Source organism: Callithrix jacchus, chromosome 12 (genome assembly GCF_049354715.1).
Source record: "Callithrix jacchus isolate 240 chromosome 12, calJac240_pri, whole genome shotgun sequence".
In the NCBI taxonomy this organism is placed as follows: Eukaryota; Metazoa; Chordata; class Mammalia; order Primates; family Cebidae; genus Callithrix; species Callithrix jacchus.
Genome location: NC_133513.1, coordinates 116,155,223 through 116,171,074, shown reverse-complemented (window position 1 = coordinate 116,171,074; position 15,852 = coordinate 116,155,223). Strand labels below are relative to the sequence as shown.

Below are 15,852 nucleotides of genomic sequence, written 5' to 3'. Positions count from 1 at the left end.
TGCTATCTTGGCTTATGCAAGAGACATTCTGTGGAGGAAAAGCTACAAAGCCAAAGAACCAAGCAAAGATTGAACCAACCTGATGCTGTGTATGATGAAGTGACAGCTTCAGGTTCTGTAGATGGAGTGGGACCTGGTGAATTGCCAGCACCTGATGATCAAAAGAAATCAACATGCTAACATTTACAGTACTATTTATAATATATACTTAGTAAAATCAATCACTGAGTATTATTCAAAGGGAAAACCAAGAAATTACTTCTTTTTAAGGAAACAGCCCCTTACCTGTACAGATGACACTGGCATCCTCCAGGTGCCCACAGTTGTGCCTGGCCTGGTCCCCGTGCATACACTGCCCCAGGTGGCTCTCACTGCCCATACACTGCATGTCATCCAGTAAGATCTTCCCAGAGCCTGCCCCAAAGTGGGCCCCCACGGGGGCTGCCACGGCCTGGCCACACTGCAGCTGGCGGCACACAACGGCAGCCTCGGCCAGGTCCCAGAGGTCATCACACACAGTCCCCCATGTGCCCTGGATGAGAACCTCCACGCGGCCTGAGCACCTCCCTGTGCCATTCAGCAGCCTCACCTCCATCCAGGCTCCTAGGGAAGCACAAGAAGGAGGGACACTGGGGAGTGGCCTTCGGTGTCAGGACATTGCCTTAGCCTTATTATGTTGGGCTGATATATTGCTGATGTCATAATACTTATATCTTCCATATGATATTATTTCATAAGAAGAATAATAGTAACAACAATAATAATAAATGCTACCACTCACGTTCCGTGGTCATCACCAAAAGCAGGTCCCATCCTAAACACTTTACAAGCTTGATCTTATTTGACCATTACATCTCTCTTGTTGGGTCTATTATTACCGCTGGTTTGCACATGAAGCAAGTGAGACTCAGAAAGTCCAGGTTAACTTTTTCAGGGTCAAAGTGGCAATGTGAATTGGAACTGGGTAGATTGGTTAGTATTCCATATGACTTTCTAAGGCCAGTGAACTCTGTTGTCTGTATTTTACACCCTGAAGTTACCCTTCTCCTTCCCTCTCTCAAGCTGAGCCCTGTGCCTCTTGCCTGGGTCAGGTTACGTGCAGAGTAGGGAGCTGATAGAGACTGTGGGATGGTCTGGCTTTAGTTTTCAAAGACCTGAGATCAAGGAAGAGAAGAAGGATTGAGGGAGAGAAGTACTTATTGCAACTTTATGTGTAACTAAAAAGGTATTTCCTCTGGGTTAGGCAGTAGAAGTTTCCATGGGTCTTGGAAAATGTGAGTTAGAACTCCTACTTCCTGGAAGTACCTCAAGGAGGCCAGAAGACCCTGGTGAGCAGCTGCATCAGACTTCTAGAGAGATAACGCCAGATCCCTGGGCTCCCGACTTACACATGTCCCTTCAGCCCACACGTGGCACAGTAACTCCAGAGGACCCCTGACCTGGGGGGTCCTACCAGCAATGTCCCAGTGGACGCTGGCTAGCCTTTCTGTGGAAGTCGCCTTGGTATGGGGGAGTGTCCCATGACAGACTGGAGATAATAGAGCATTCTTTCTAGCATTAAAGACATGCTTTTCTTTGCTGCCAACACAGTTATACTTTAAACCACGGAATATTCACGTAATGGCTATTATGTGCAAGGCTCTATAAAAAAGAGTTTATACCTTAAGGGCTTTAATCAGTGATAGGATGGAGAAAACAAAGGAGAATTATTTCTCTGTCTAGTGAAAGTAATCATTAAACCTCTAAATAATCTGGAATAATGATGGTTGCTTCATTTAGTGTTTTGTTGCCCTGATCACAATACTTATATTGACATTATGTGTTTTAGAATTTTCTAGAAACACTGGTGAGGTTTCTTTCTTAAGCCAACAGGAGGAGTAAAATATAGACCTACTACTCTATTAGATTTCTTAAACAAAAAGTTTGAGAGTCTGTGTCTCATTATATTAATAGTGCTCTAGCTTACAAAATAGGAGCAGCAGTGAAATACAATACACTATCTCCTAACGTCAATTATCCAATGCAGAAATATTTCTCATATCTAACATGTGGGTTGTTAGAAAATATATGTGAGGAAAAATGTAGTGGAAACGTGAGTCGTGATGGTAATTGTAAGTAGATTATGCTCAGAAGAGAAGGTGAGGAAAATTTCCTGGGATTCTAGGTCAATCACCCCTTTAAAGGCTCAAATTGTTCTGGGCTGGCAGCCTCCATTTCATAAACAACTCCCTCCTACTCACATTATTTAGCATGACCATGACCTACTGTTCTCAACTCAACCCCGTCAGGAACTATGCATAAAAGATGAACCTCTTGGCAGGGCGCGGTGGCTCACGCCTGCAATCCCAGCACTTTGGGAGGCCGAGGCAGGTGGATCACGAGGTCAGGAGTTTGAGACCATCCTGGCCAAGATGGTGAAACCTAGTCTCTACTGAAAATACAAAAATTGGCTGGGCATGATTTGAAGCAGTCTCATGGTGGGCAAATGCATTGTGTTCTTTCTCCTGAAAAGTCCTGGTGGTGCTGAAGTCCAGTGGGTCTGCCCATGTTCATTACTTGGAAGAATTCAGAAGAGCAGGATAGAGACACCTCCATCAGACATGGCAGGCACAGTGCCTGGGGTCCATGTGACCTTTAAGGGCCCCCAAACATGTCTTCATTTGTTTTAAAATCAGAAGAAATGACTATAATATAGTCTTTATATAAACACAACCATAAAATAGAAAATATACATACATATCTGTGTATATATAAATTTACTTTTTTATGGAGGCAGGGGTCCCTGTAGGCAAAAGTTTCTAGGGGCTCAGAATGTCAAAAAGTGGCCCAAGTGGAGGCCTGAAACAGATGAGAGACCTCTGCCTGCTGTGTGGTGCTTTTTGAGGAGGGAGCAGAATGACTGTATGTCTAGTTTAGCGCATCTACACAGCCTTCAACATCCACCATAGTATTTATTCAAAACACAGACAGGCACGCACACCATTAGGCTTGGCCTGGACACATTGAGTCACTACTGATGTGACTTACTGCAGAACCAGTATTAAAGTGTCAGAATGCTACAGTGAGCTTTCTTTCTTTGTAAAGCAGACTTACGGGCAGTTCCACCCAGGTAAGAAAGGAAGATACTGCGATTTGGGTTCATACCTGATATACAGTATCAGGTAAACTAAAAGGATAAATCTTGCCTAACTGTAATAGGAGAAAATATAAATTAGGAATTTTATATTAAAAGCTATAGAGTAGGTGACCACTCACAGCTGACTCCCTGATTTCTTGGTTGTAGTCTTGATGTACCTGGGACATAGCAATTAGGCTTGTAAGCATGTTCTCTTCCCAATAGCCCAAAGGTAGCTTTGGAGAATACTGTCCCACCATCAAAGGCAGATAGCTAAGCAGAGTCACATGAGTTTGGAGTCCAACATTTGTGCCCAAATCTTGGCTCCGGCACATTCTAGTTGGGTGATGCTAGGAAAATTTTGTGTCTCTCATTTTATGAAACAGTGAGGTTGGGGGAGGGGAAGGATAACACTTGTAGGTGGTTGTGAGCATAGATTAGTGACAGCATCTGATTCTCTGCTTATCACATTATGGTTGTATCATAAATGTGAGCTCCTTCCAGTGGTGGCTCCCAAGCACTTACCTGCCAGAGGCTTGGGTGTGGATGGCAGGGCTGCAGGCTCTGTTATGGCTATGGTTGCAGATAACCCAGCACCTGTCACAGGGACAAAGAGAGACAGTCCTAATAGTTAGGACATCCCCTAAACCCAACCTGAGAAAGATAAAAGTTTGAAAATAGACATGACCTGAAGGTCACAGTCAAATATGCAGCATCAATTTCTGACTCATCTCCTCCAGAGGCAAGGAGAATCTGCAGGAGTATGGTTAGCACTTAGCGTGGCTTCAGGTCTGGGAGGGCACTGGCCCAGTGCTGGGCACATGGTTCCCTTTCCCCATAAAACAAATGCCAACTGACCTGTTGGAGGAGGAGTTGGGGGAAGCACAGTGGGCTCTGAGGTAGGCACAGTTAATGACAGTACTTGTCCTGTGAAAGACAAAGAGAGGCCTCCTTCACTGCTAGATACCTCCTGGCTGCACAGGGGAGTGTGAACTTCTGACTATAAACCCAAGAGAACTGCTGGTTCGAAATGCGTCTGTCAGGGTTTTGGTGGCTCCCATATCTCCTTCCCTGCCACCTCATTCAACGTTAGATATCAGATGCCACAGTGAAATGAAAAGTGCTAATACTTTGAGGACACACCGTTGGGTTGTACACTCTAGCTTGTGAAGTGCTCACAAAACCATCTGTGGATGGTTTCCTCGTTTCCTTTTTGCAGCAATACATGGACATGGCAGGCAATGAAATGACTGAATGTTTTGCTTTCCGTCTGGATCTTTGGTGGCTGTATCTGGGCTCTGAGCAGCTAAGCCACATGGGGCATTAAGGCAGCCCTTTTCGTCATATTAACTCCTAAATAGCAATCAGGTATTGTGTTGTTTGCTTTTAAAAAGGCTCTCAAACAATAGGGCAAATATTAGAATTTCACAAAACTCGATAGTTGGTACCCTGGGCTCATTATACTATTCTTAGCGTTTGTCAGGGAGTTTGATACTTTTCATAATAGTCTTTATATATGTATGTAAATCAGAACTACTGAATATTCTCTTCCTTACGGTGATTATTTAAAATAGTTTGGGAGCAGGCCTCCAAAAGTAGTTAAATCATCAAAAATAACCATATCATTTCTTTTTTTCAGTTGGTCATATAATACAATGTAAAATCAATCTTAATATGTCAGAAATGTACAGAGTTGGCAGGGCTTAGTGGGTCATGCCTGTAATCCCAGCACTATGGGAGGCAGAGGCAGGCAGATCACCTGAGGTCAGGAGTTTGAGACCAGCCTGGCCAACATGATGAAACCTTGCCTCTACTAAAAATACAAAAATTATCCAGGCATGGCGGCAGGTGCCTGTAATCCCAGCTACTTGAGAAGCTGAGGCAGGATAATCGCTTGAACCTGGGAGGCGGAGGTTGCAGTGAGCCAAGATCACACCATTGCACTCCAGCCTGGGTGACAGGGTGAGACTCTGTCTCAAAAAAAAAAAAAAAAGAAAAAAGAAAAGAACATAGAGAGTTTTTTTCCTAAAGTGAAGCAGCTGGCGGTCAGCTCCAGTCTGGGCAAAGAAGGTGCTACTGTGAGTGTGTGGCCCCCACCGTGAGAATTTCACTGATCATTGTTCTGTTCTGTTGTCCATGTTATCATGTACTGAAGGGAATGGGCTTCATTGCTCTCCTATCAAATATCTGCAGAGGGAGGAAAAGTGTTTTTTATGTTTCCTGCATCCTCTTCCAACTACTTATTTCTGCTTTTTTCAGAATCTCAAAATTAAGAGGATGCTACCTAATAACAATGCAGATATTTACCAATTTGGGAATCTGTAAGCAGTTTTTATACCTATTCTGATCACTATATATATACCTTGGGTGATATCAATTCAATCCTAACTGATTTTGTTTCAATTGACTGAGCTCCTAAACCATTTGGAGACAACTAAAATTTCCAGTGTGCAGGCATAGTTTGGGCAAGTTCAGGAATTATTTAAGAAATCAAGATGATGGAATGAATGAGAAACTTGTTTCCCTTCTGCTCCGTGTCTCTCTGTATGGTGTGCTGTAATATGGAATGATTGTTAACTCTCTTAATCCTAGAGTGACTCAACAATGTAGGATCACCTAGCTATATGACTCCAGGGACCACCATTCCCTCATGCACACGAGGATGCAATGCACAATACATTCTAGCAAGGTGGAACCCTGGAAGTTATGTGGTGCAAAGGCCCTGCCGTCTTGGCTTAAGAAAGAGACATTCTACGGAGGAAAAGCCAACAATGCAAAAGAACCAAGAAAAGATTGGCCCAACCTGATGGTGTGTATGATGGGGTGGCAGCTTCAGGTTCTGTGGTTGGAGTGGGACCCAGTGAACTAACAGAACCTGATGATCAAAGAAATCAACATGCTGTGGTCTACGGGCTATTACAATATTATGCTCAATGACTTCTGAGAATATGAGTTGAATATTTCTGAAAAGCTTTCAAAGGAGTGACATCCAGGAGAGGTAACAGCCTCACACCAGTGCAGACAGTCCTAGGGTTTCATGAATTAGATTACAGCTCATGAATGATTTGGAAACAATTGGTATTTTCTAACAATGACTCTTGGCAAAAAAACATTGAGACATTCTAATGGGATTTATTTGATGCAACAAATATTCCATTGCCCAACCATCTCCATGTTTCGTTTATTCTTATCTCCAGACTTGTCACGAACAGAACTCACTGACTGTGAAATGGAAGAGGACTAGAGGACTTTTTCTCTAGCCCTGAAGGAGCTCTACCAAGACTTAACAAAATGACTTGTGGAAAGAAAAGTATACTCAAAGCAAACTACCCAAAGATTAGACCCACCTGGGAGCATGTCCAATGTAGAAGCCACTTCAGCCCCTGGGGTGGGGGCGGGGGCTGGAGAACCATCAGCACCTAATCAAGAGATCAAAGTCTATGAGGTTATTTATAATGTATTGTCCAGTGGCTTCTGTTAGTGTTGGCGGATGCCTGTGACAATAGTGAAGTCCTGGGAGGTAACAGCCCTCACCTGCACAGATGACACTGGCATCCTCCAGATGCCCACAGTTGTGCCCAGCCTGGCCCCTGTGCACGCACTGCCCCAGGTGACTCTCACTGCCCACACACTGCACATCATCCAGTATGATACTCCCAGAGCCTGCCCCAAAGTGAGACCCTGTTGGGGCTGCCACAGCCTGTCCACACCGTAGCTGGCGGCACACAACTGTGGCCTCGGCCAGGTCCCAGAGGTTATCACACATGGTCTTCCATGTGCCCTGGACAAGAACCTCCACGCGGCCTGAGCACCTTCCTGTGCCATTCAGCAGCCTCACCTCCATCCAGGCTCCTGGAGAGGCACAAACAGGAGAAGTACTGGGGCTGGCCTCTGGTAGCAGAGATATTTCTCTCATCCTCTTTGGATTTGTCTGTTTGTCACATAAACTTGTGTTGCATATGTGGCCAGGCCAGCAAGCACAGTCACCTTCAATTGCGAATGACCAATCTTTGTTATAAACCTCCCCTCAGAAAAAGGTAGTTTTCTCTTGAATTCTATATTAGAAGTTTCTGAAAGGATCCATGGTGTTTAGAAAGATCTATTCTACATTAGAAGTTTCTGGAAGGATCCCATACAAGGCCATATTATTCATAAAGTTTGTTTGTTTGTTTGTTTGTTTGTTTGTTTGTTTGTTTGTTTGAGATGGAGTCTCTCTCTGTTGTCTAGGCTGGAATGAAATGGTGCAATCTCGGCTCACTGCAACCTCTGCCTCCCGGGTTCAAGCGATTTTCCTGCCTCAGCCTCTTGAGTTGCTGGGATTACAGGTGTGTGCCATGATGCCCAGGTAATTTTTTTTGTATTTTAATAGAGACAGAGTTTCACCATGTTGCTCAGGCTGGTTACAAACTTCTGACCTTGTGATCCGCCTGCCTTGGCCTCCCAAAGTGGTGGGATTACAGGCCTGAGCCACCACATCTGGCCTCGTAAATTAATTTTATTGTATGAAACTCAAGGATGGAGGTATGTAAAATGCCAATAGATTTATGGCAACACATAAGAGGTTTAACTGCATGTTTACAGACAATAGTTATGTCCTAATATCCAGAATGTTCATAATCACATTGGCCTTAAGATTTTCTAATACATCGACTCTCACAACTATACTTTGTGAATTTATGATATTGGAGAAAGCTAAATATAAACATGTATCTAGAATTCAACCATTCACTTCTTGTATATTAATTAGTTCTCTCATTTTTAAGGTATTCAACCACCATGCTGAAAAGGAATGTTGCACCAGATTTAGAAAAGAAAACTGCCTCAAGTAGAACACCTAAATTGCTCAAGATCATATACTTCGAAAGTGAAACAATTTACGGCTCTTTCTACTATGCAGAGCTACCTCCCAAAGTGACCCGACGCCTTTCCACCGAGCTTGGGCTAATGCTGGGGACCTCAGCATCCATATCTCCTGGTTTCCCAGGCAAGTGTTTTCATACCTGTTGATGAAGGTGTGGAGGATGCAGGGGTTGTGGTCAGTGAAGTCTCCGAGGTGATCTCAACTATGTGGAACGTTAAAGTCATTATCAATAACAATATAACATAAAAAAAGAAATAACGAATGAGAATTTCTTTAAGAATTCAACGTAAAGCTTAAGAGCCGCCTTATCTGGAGGATTATGTTTTCATCTAACAAGGTCTGCATCATTCCAGTTACATTGAGGATTCTGCGTTCAGGCCGTTTCTTGCCATAAAAGAAGCCGGCCTTACGGAGCTGTCCTGATTTCAGGCCAGGGCCAGCTGCAGAAGAACAGGTCCCTAATGGTCTTGGCCAGCCCAGGTCTACACCCCTCCTGCTATAGTTTTCAGAATAACTGCAGAATGTGCTGAGAATACAATATTCTAAGACAAGAAGGAACTGTCGGGAATAGCTTGGGCTTTGTCTGCGTCCTGGAACAGGCTGTTCCTCCTAGAATAGGGTGCTGTGCAACATGAGCCAAGTAGCCCCCAGTGGTACCATACCCTGAGTGGAGTGCTTTTGGGGTCCCTCAGCTGTGCTGTGAAATGGAGCACATGCAGATGAGACTCCATCCTCCCTGGGAAGCTTTCCTTATCCTTGGGCGACCACCTCCCCATGATCCTAGGTTTCTGGGGCTCCTTGTTGCCCGTCTATGAGTAATCAAGTTGCTCAGTTGACTTGTGCAAGTGCTCCATCTCATTGCGCTAGACCTAGGAATGCAAGTGGTAGAGCTGGGACTGCTGTGGGGGCTGAGTCTTCTTTCAGCTTCCAGAGTCAAGAACCCTTGCACCAACCAGCTAATGTTATGTTGAATTGTTATCAAACAAGACTTTAAAAAACAAAACAAAGTTTCTCAAACGTACTACTGTGTAGTAAGCTATCTACCTAACATTAATAATGTCTTGCATCAGTGCTATTAGTAGGGATGTTTAGTCAGTCAAATAGTACCTGCAGAATACACAGGTTGTAATAATCTCTGATGCTGCTTTGTATTTCCGTGGAATCTGTGGTGACATGTACTTTATCATTTTTTATTGCATCTTTTTGATTATTCTCTCTTTTCTTTTTTATTAATATGGCTAGTGGTCTATTCTGTTGATCTTTTCAAAAAACCAGTTCCTGGATTTATTGATTTTTTTGAAGGGTTTTTTTGTGTCTCTATCTCCTTCAGTTCTGCTCTGATCTTAGTTATTTCTTGTCTTCTGCTAGGTTTTGAGATTTTTTGATCTTGCTCCTCTAGCTCTTTCAATTTTGATGATATGGTGTCAATTTTAGATCTTTCCTGCTGAAGTTGAGGCAGCAATTAATAGCCTACCGACCAAAAAAAGCCCAGGTCCAGATGGGTTCACAGCCGAATTCTACCAGACACACAAAGAGGAGCTGGTACCATTCCTTCTGAGACTATTCCAAACAATCCAAAAAGAGGGAATCCTTCCAAATCATTTTATGAGACCATCATCATCCTGATACCAAAACCTGGCAGAGACTCAGCAAGAAAAGAAAACTTCAGGCCAATATCCATGACGAACACAGATGCAAAAATCTTCAATAAAATACTGGCAAACCAATTGCAACAGCACATCAAAAAGCTTATCTACCATGATCAAGTAGGATTCATCCTGGGGATGCAAGGCTGGTTCAACATATGCAAGTCTTTAAATCTAATTCACCACATAAACAGAACCAAAGACAAAAACCACATGATTATCTCAATTGATGCAGAGAAGGCCTTTGACAAAATTCAACAGCTCTTTGTATTGATGGAACGTATCTCAAAATAATAAAAGCTATTTATGACAAACCAACAGCCATTATCTGTTGGATATTGAATGGAAAAAAACTGGAAGCATTCCCTTTGAAATCTGTCACTAGGCGAGGATGTCCTCTCTCACCACTTCTATTCAATATAGTATTGGAAGCTCTAGGCAGAGCAATCAGGCAAGAAAAAGAAATGAAGGGTATTCAAGCATGAAAGGAGGAAGCCAAATTGTCTCTATTTGCAGACGACATGATAGTATACCTAGAAGACCCCATCGTCTCAGCCCAAAATCTCCTGAAACTGATAAGCAACTTCAGCAAAGTCTCAGGATATAAAATCAATGTGCAAAAATCACAAGCATTCCTATACACCAATAACAGACTGAAAGAGAGCCAAATCAAGAATGGCAAGCAATTGCCATTCGCAATTGCTACAAAGAGAATAAAATACCTAGGAAGACAATTAACAAGAAACGTAAAGGACCTTTTCAAGAACTACAAACCACTGCTCAACGAAGTAAGAGAGGACACAAACAGATGGAGAAACATTCCATTTCATGGTTAGGAAGAATCAATATCATGAAAATGGCCATACTGCCCGAAGTAATTAGCAGATTCAATGCTATCCCCATCAAGCTACCAATGACCTTCTTTACAGAACTGGAAAAAACCACCTTAAACTTCATGTGGAACCAAAAGAGAGCATGCATAGCCAAGTCAATTCTAAGCAAAAAGAACATAGCGGGAGGCATCACACTACCAGGCTTCAAACTATACTACAAGGCTACAGTAATCAAAACAGCATGGTACTGGTACCAAAACAGAGATATAGACCAATGGAACAGAACAGAGGCCTCAGAGGAAACACAACACATCTATAACCATCCAATCTTTGACAAAGCTGAGAAAAACAAGCAATGGGGAAAGGAGTCCCTGTTTAATAAATGGTGTTGGGAAAACTGGCTAGCCATGTTCAGAAAGCAGAAACTGGACTCCTTCCTGACACCTTACACTGAAATTAACTCCAGATGGATTAAAGGCTTAAACATAAGACCTAACACCACAAAAACCCTAGGAGAAAATATAGGCAAAACCATTCAGGACATAGGAGTAGGCAAGGACTTCATAACCAAAACAACAAAAGCATTGGCAACAAAAGCCAAAATAGACAAATGGGACCTAATCAAACTCCACAGCTTCTGCACGGCAAAAGAAACAGTCATTAGAGTGAATCGGCAACCAACAGAATGGGAAAACATTTCTTACAAAGGGCTGATATCCAGAATCTACAAAGAACTAAAACAGATTTACAAGAAAAAAACAAACAAGCCCATTCAAAAGTGGACAAAGGATATGAACAGACACTTTACAAAAGAAGACATACATAAGGCCAACAAACATATGAAAAAATGCTCATCATCACTAGTCATTAGAGAAATGCAAATCAAAACCACATTGAGATACCATCTCACACCAGTTAGAATGGCGATCATTAAAAAATCTGGAGACAACAGATGCTGGAGAGGATGTGGAGAAATAGGAACACTCTTACACTGTTGGTGAGAATGTAAATTAGTTCAACCATTGTGGAAGACAGTGTGGCGATTTCTCAAGGACCTAGAAATAGAAATTCCATTTGACCCAGCAATCTCATTACTGGGTATATATCCAAAGGACTATAAATCGTTCTACTATAAGGACACATGCACACAAATGTTCATTCCAGCCCTGTTTACAATAGCAAAGACCTGGAACCAACCCAAATGCCCACTGATGATAGACTGGGCAAGGGAAAATATGGCACACATACACCATGGAATATTATGCAGCAATCAAAAACGATGAGTTTGTATCCTTTGTAGGGACATGGATGAACCTGGAAACCATCATTCTCAGCAAACTGACAACAAGAACAGAAAATCAAACACTGCATGTTCTCACTCATAGGTGGGTGCTTAACAATGAGAACAGATGGACACAGGGAGGGGAACATCACACACTGGGGCCTGTTGGGGGGACCAGGGGAGGGGCATTAGGGGGTGGGGAGTTGGGGAGAGATAGCATGGGAAGAAATGCCCAATATAGGTGATGGGGAGGAAGGCAGCAAATCACACTGCCATGTGTGTACCTATGCAACAATCTTTCATGTTCTTCACATGTACCCCCAAACCTAAAATGCAATTTTAAAAAATACATAATTTGTTACTAAAATAAGAGTCCTTGCAAGCAATAGGTTTGCATGATTTCTTCTGTAATTAAGTCTCATCATCTCATCTGTAATTAAGTTGGGGACTAGGAGAAACACCCGGATAGCTCTGCTATTAAAAACAGAATAGGTAAGAATGCTAGAAAAGTATGGAAATGATACTCTGAGGCAGAGAAAAGACTCCACTGATGGTGGAGCTCAAGAAGTTCCTTCTATAACCGGGCTCAGAAGCAAGCATAGGATTTCACAGGGAAGAGCAATCCGGACATGATGGAAATGGGGGCATTTCAGGCAGAAATTTCAGGAGGGAGAAAACAAAGTTCTTACTCTTAGGATGTATTGTTTTACAGAATCATCAGGATGAGAGTCAGGACCCAAAGGTCAAAGGGAAACTTAATTACTCAAGGGGGTGAGATCATTTAAAACAATTTGATTAGGGATTTAACAACCATTAATGGCGTGCTCTAAGCACTTGGAATTCAGCAATACTTAAACTCATTTTTGTAGACACTAGTCCCAATCTCAGTGAGCAGAAGGAGGTTTGCAGTCAGGTACACTTGGCATAACATAGTCCCCTCTTAGAGAATCCTGGTGTCCACTAGTAGAGCAAGGGCTCTGATAAGTCCTGCCATGTTTGAGTGTGTGTAAAACATCTGTGAACATAACAAAGCACACACAAGGGGAACATTAATATTACTTAACAGCCCTCTCCTAGAATAAAGATTGTTGAATATGGTCACCTAATTAACTCATAAAGCAGATTATTATACTTTTCTTGTAGCTCTTATTTTTAGTATATTTAAACATAAAAATATGTAAGATATAAAGACAAGTCTCATAGATGTTTACTTTTAGATTTATTATCATTATATGGATATGGATGTTGAAAATACTAACTCAATAGCTGGTGTCAAAGGAAACACACTCAACATTGATAAAGAGCTACCTTTAACAGGTTAAAAAAAGGTTACAACAAAATAATATCTAATTTGTAAGGTGGGTGCTCAGTATTGCTTGGGGCACACGCACATGGGTTAGGATATATACGAAATTTAATGGTGTTTATGAGGAAGGAGAGAGAAAAGCCTGAGATTGAGGACTATTGGGAGCTTCAGATTTAACCGTGTTTTATTTCTTGATTGATAGGACAGGAAAACCAATATAACCTAATTTGTCCTATTTAGATAAGACAGACATGGTTATTCACTTTCTTATTCTCTGTATTTGCTGAATTTGTAAAATGTTTCCCTGGAGGAGCAGCGAGTGAGGATGCTGTGTGGGAGGCCCAGTGAATCGGCTGCAGTCCTGGAGGCTGAGGTCCTCTCAGGATGGTGCTTCCCCTTTGAACCACAGGGGCTGCAAATGGTGCTGCTCTCCCAGGCCCCTCCCTCGTTGGGATGTCCCCACCTCCACCCTGTGGTTTGGAGAGCAAAAGGGTGTCCTCGGGAAGGTTGCTCACCTGAAGGACTGGGCCCAGGCACACTGGCCCTGCGGCTGGCAGATGCTGAGTTGGCCACAGGTAGCTCTGGAACACATGGAAATGGGGATTAGGACCGCTAAACACAGAATAGATCAGACAAGAATGCAACTGGCAGCTGGTGAAGTGTCCCCAGCCATGCCACACCTTAACGAAAGCATTCGGACTGGCCACACGCTCCCAATGAGCTGCAAGATTTCTTCTGATGAGATTGGAGTCAAATTCAAATTAAGCTCCTCAGTGTGACCCTGCTGCCCCCAAATGCCCATATGCTTCCCCCTTTAACTCTGCATCAGCCCCGGGTTCTGCAGGAGGCACTCGGCAGTAGTAAAATAAGTCATTGATGAATTGGGAAAAGGTTGTAAAAATCATTGCATTCATAAAGATGCTATTATCTTAGATGACCCCATGGAAGACATCATACAACCTAGTGATCCACCTGCCTGGACTTTTCCTCTGGATGGTAAGGCCTCCCAACTATAGGATGAATGATAGAATCATTGCTTACCTGCTAGGGTAGTTGGTAACTTTTCATTATCTGCTGACAGTGAAAAACATAAATATCTGTTAGATCTGGCTTCACTAGTTTGCTCTAACACTAACTTCTCTTTGAGGCAGGATATTTGTACAAATAGGGGCTGCTGGTGTGTTTTTTTAGAATGATACCTGTTTCTTTGAGTAGAGAGATTTGCCTCCACTATACACTGTCTACCAGGATTGCTCTTGGCTGAGGCCAAAGCTGCCTCAAGAGGGGACCAACAGCCTGCCAAACATGCAATACCTGCACATTTGTTTATTCTTCCAATAAACATTTATTGTATGTCTATCATGTGTCAAGCACTGGGATAGGGGCTAGGGATACAGTGACAAGCAAGACAGATAAAAGCCTCATGGAGCTTCAAATCCGGTGCTGCAAGTGACATTGGGCATCACACGTGGTCCTTAGATTCCTTGGTAGTACATTTCTCCTGGCCTTAAACAACAACTCAACCTTTCCATGAGCTTGCTTAAAATGCTGGAAGTAGCATAAACAACGCATCATACTCATTTTTTATTTAACTAGCAGCTCATTGACCTACTTGGCGATATCGTTGGGTGGCCAACATTTTCTGGGGTAGTGGAAGCTGAGAGGACTGTTGGAAAAAACAATACCAAAAGAAAAAAAAATGACCAGGTCAGGCCTGGTGGCTTATGCCTGCAATCCCAGCACTTTAGGAGGCCAAGGCAGGCAGATCACTTGAGGTCAGGTGTTCGACACCAGCCTGGCCAACATGGTGAAACCCCATCTCTACTAAAAGAAAAAAAATACAAAAATTACCTAGGCATGGTGGCATGCACCTGTGATCCCAGCTACTCAGGAGGCTAAAGCAGGAGAATCGCTTGAAGCCAGGAGGCAGAGGTTGCAGTGAGCTGAGATCACAGCACTGCACTTCAGCCTGGGTAACAGAGTGAGATTCCTTCTCAAAAAAAGAAAATAAAAATTAAAAAATAAAGAAAATGACCTCCGATATTTAATGCTGAATAGAAAGAGGGACCCTTTATTTCAACTACCTTTATACAAGCTCATTCAAAATGGAGAATTTTAAAAGGAACCAGAAGCCTTAAAAACATTACACTAGGCAGAAAAGGCCACGGGTGGTATGACACCATTTATGTGAAATATCCAGAATAGGTAAATCTGTAGTGACAGACAGAAGACTGGTGGTTGCCAGGGGCTGGAGGAGGAACTGTGATAAAATGGTCCAGCTGTAGCAGTGAGCAGAAATGCCATGCCCCCTTCACCTGGCTTAGCCTCTATGGGGCAGAAGCCCCTCTTTGTGAAAAGCAGCATACCACAGGACATTCCTGCCGGCACGGAAGGAGGTCACACTCCCTGTGCAGCTACCATGCTCCAGGCTGCCTGCTAAGTGCTTTACACGGATTCAGTGACTTAATCCTCAGAACTCCTTGAAATCAGTGGCTATTGTTCCCATTCCTCAGATAAGTTAACACAAGCACAAAGGGGTAAATAAACATCATGAGAGTCTCATAAATGGCAGATAGATTGAGAAAGCCAAATCAAGAACGAACTGCCATTTGCAATCTATTTTCATTCGACCATGGTAGTTGATTCTATTTCCACTTCTCCATCACGTGTAACTGCTGACATTTCAATGACACCATCATATAATTCATATTCTGACAATGCTAATAATCATCTTCAGTAAGTCCTTAAGCCTGCACTATCATTGTGGCTACACATGGACACAGGGAGGGGAGTACTAAACACTGGGGAC

At 42.9% G+C, this 15,852-nt stretch overlaps 1 protein-coding gene across 13 annotated transcripts in view; it reads right to left on the bottom strand.

The window, feature by feature from the left end:
- Positions 1-15,852, bottom strand: part of DMBT1L1 (deleted in malignant brain tumors 1 like 1) — a 102,116-nt gene that overhangs the window by 65,960 nt on the left and 20,304 nt on the right. For 12 of the 13 annotated variants that reach the window (XM_054243417.2, XM_054243419.2, XM_054243423.2 and 9 more), the window contains exons 8-15: positions 14,085-14,117; positions 13,559-13,624; positions 8,116-8,178; positions 6,463-6,534; positions 3,974-4,042; positions 3,641-3,712; positions 286-603; positions 80-151 (exon numbers count right to left, since the gene is read on the bottom strand). In XM_054243417.2, coding sequence (XP_054099392.2) covers positions 80-151; positions 286-603; positions 3,641-3,712; positions 3,974-4,042; positions 6,463-6,534; positions 8,116-8,178; positions 13,559-13,624; positions 14,085-14,117 — 765 coding nt within the window. The remainder of the gene's footprint in view (positions 1-79; positions 152-285; positions 604-3,640; positions 3,713-3,973; positions 4,043-6,462; positions 6,535-8,115; positions 8,179-13,558; positions 13,625-14,084; positions 14,118-15,852) is intronic. The other variant, XM_054243418.2, reaches the window with a different exon arrangement.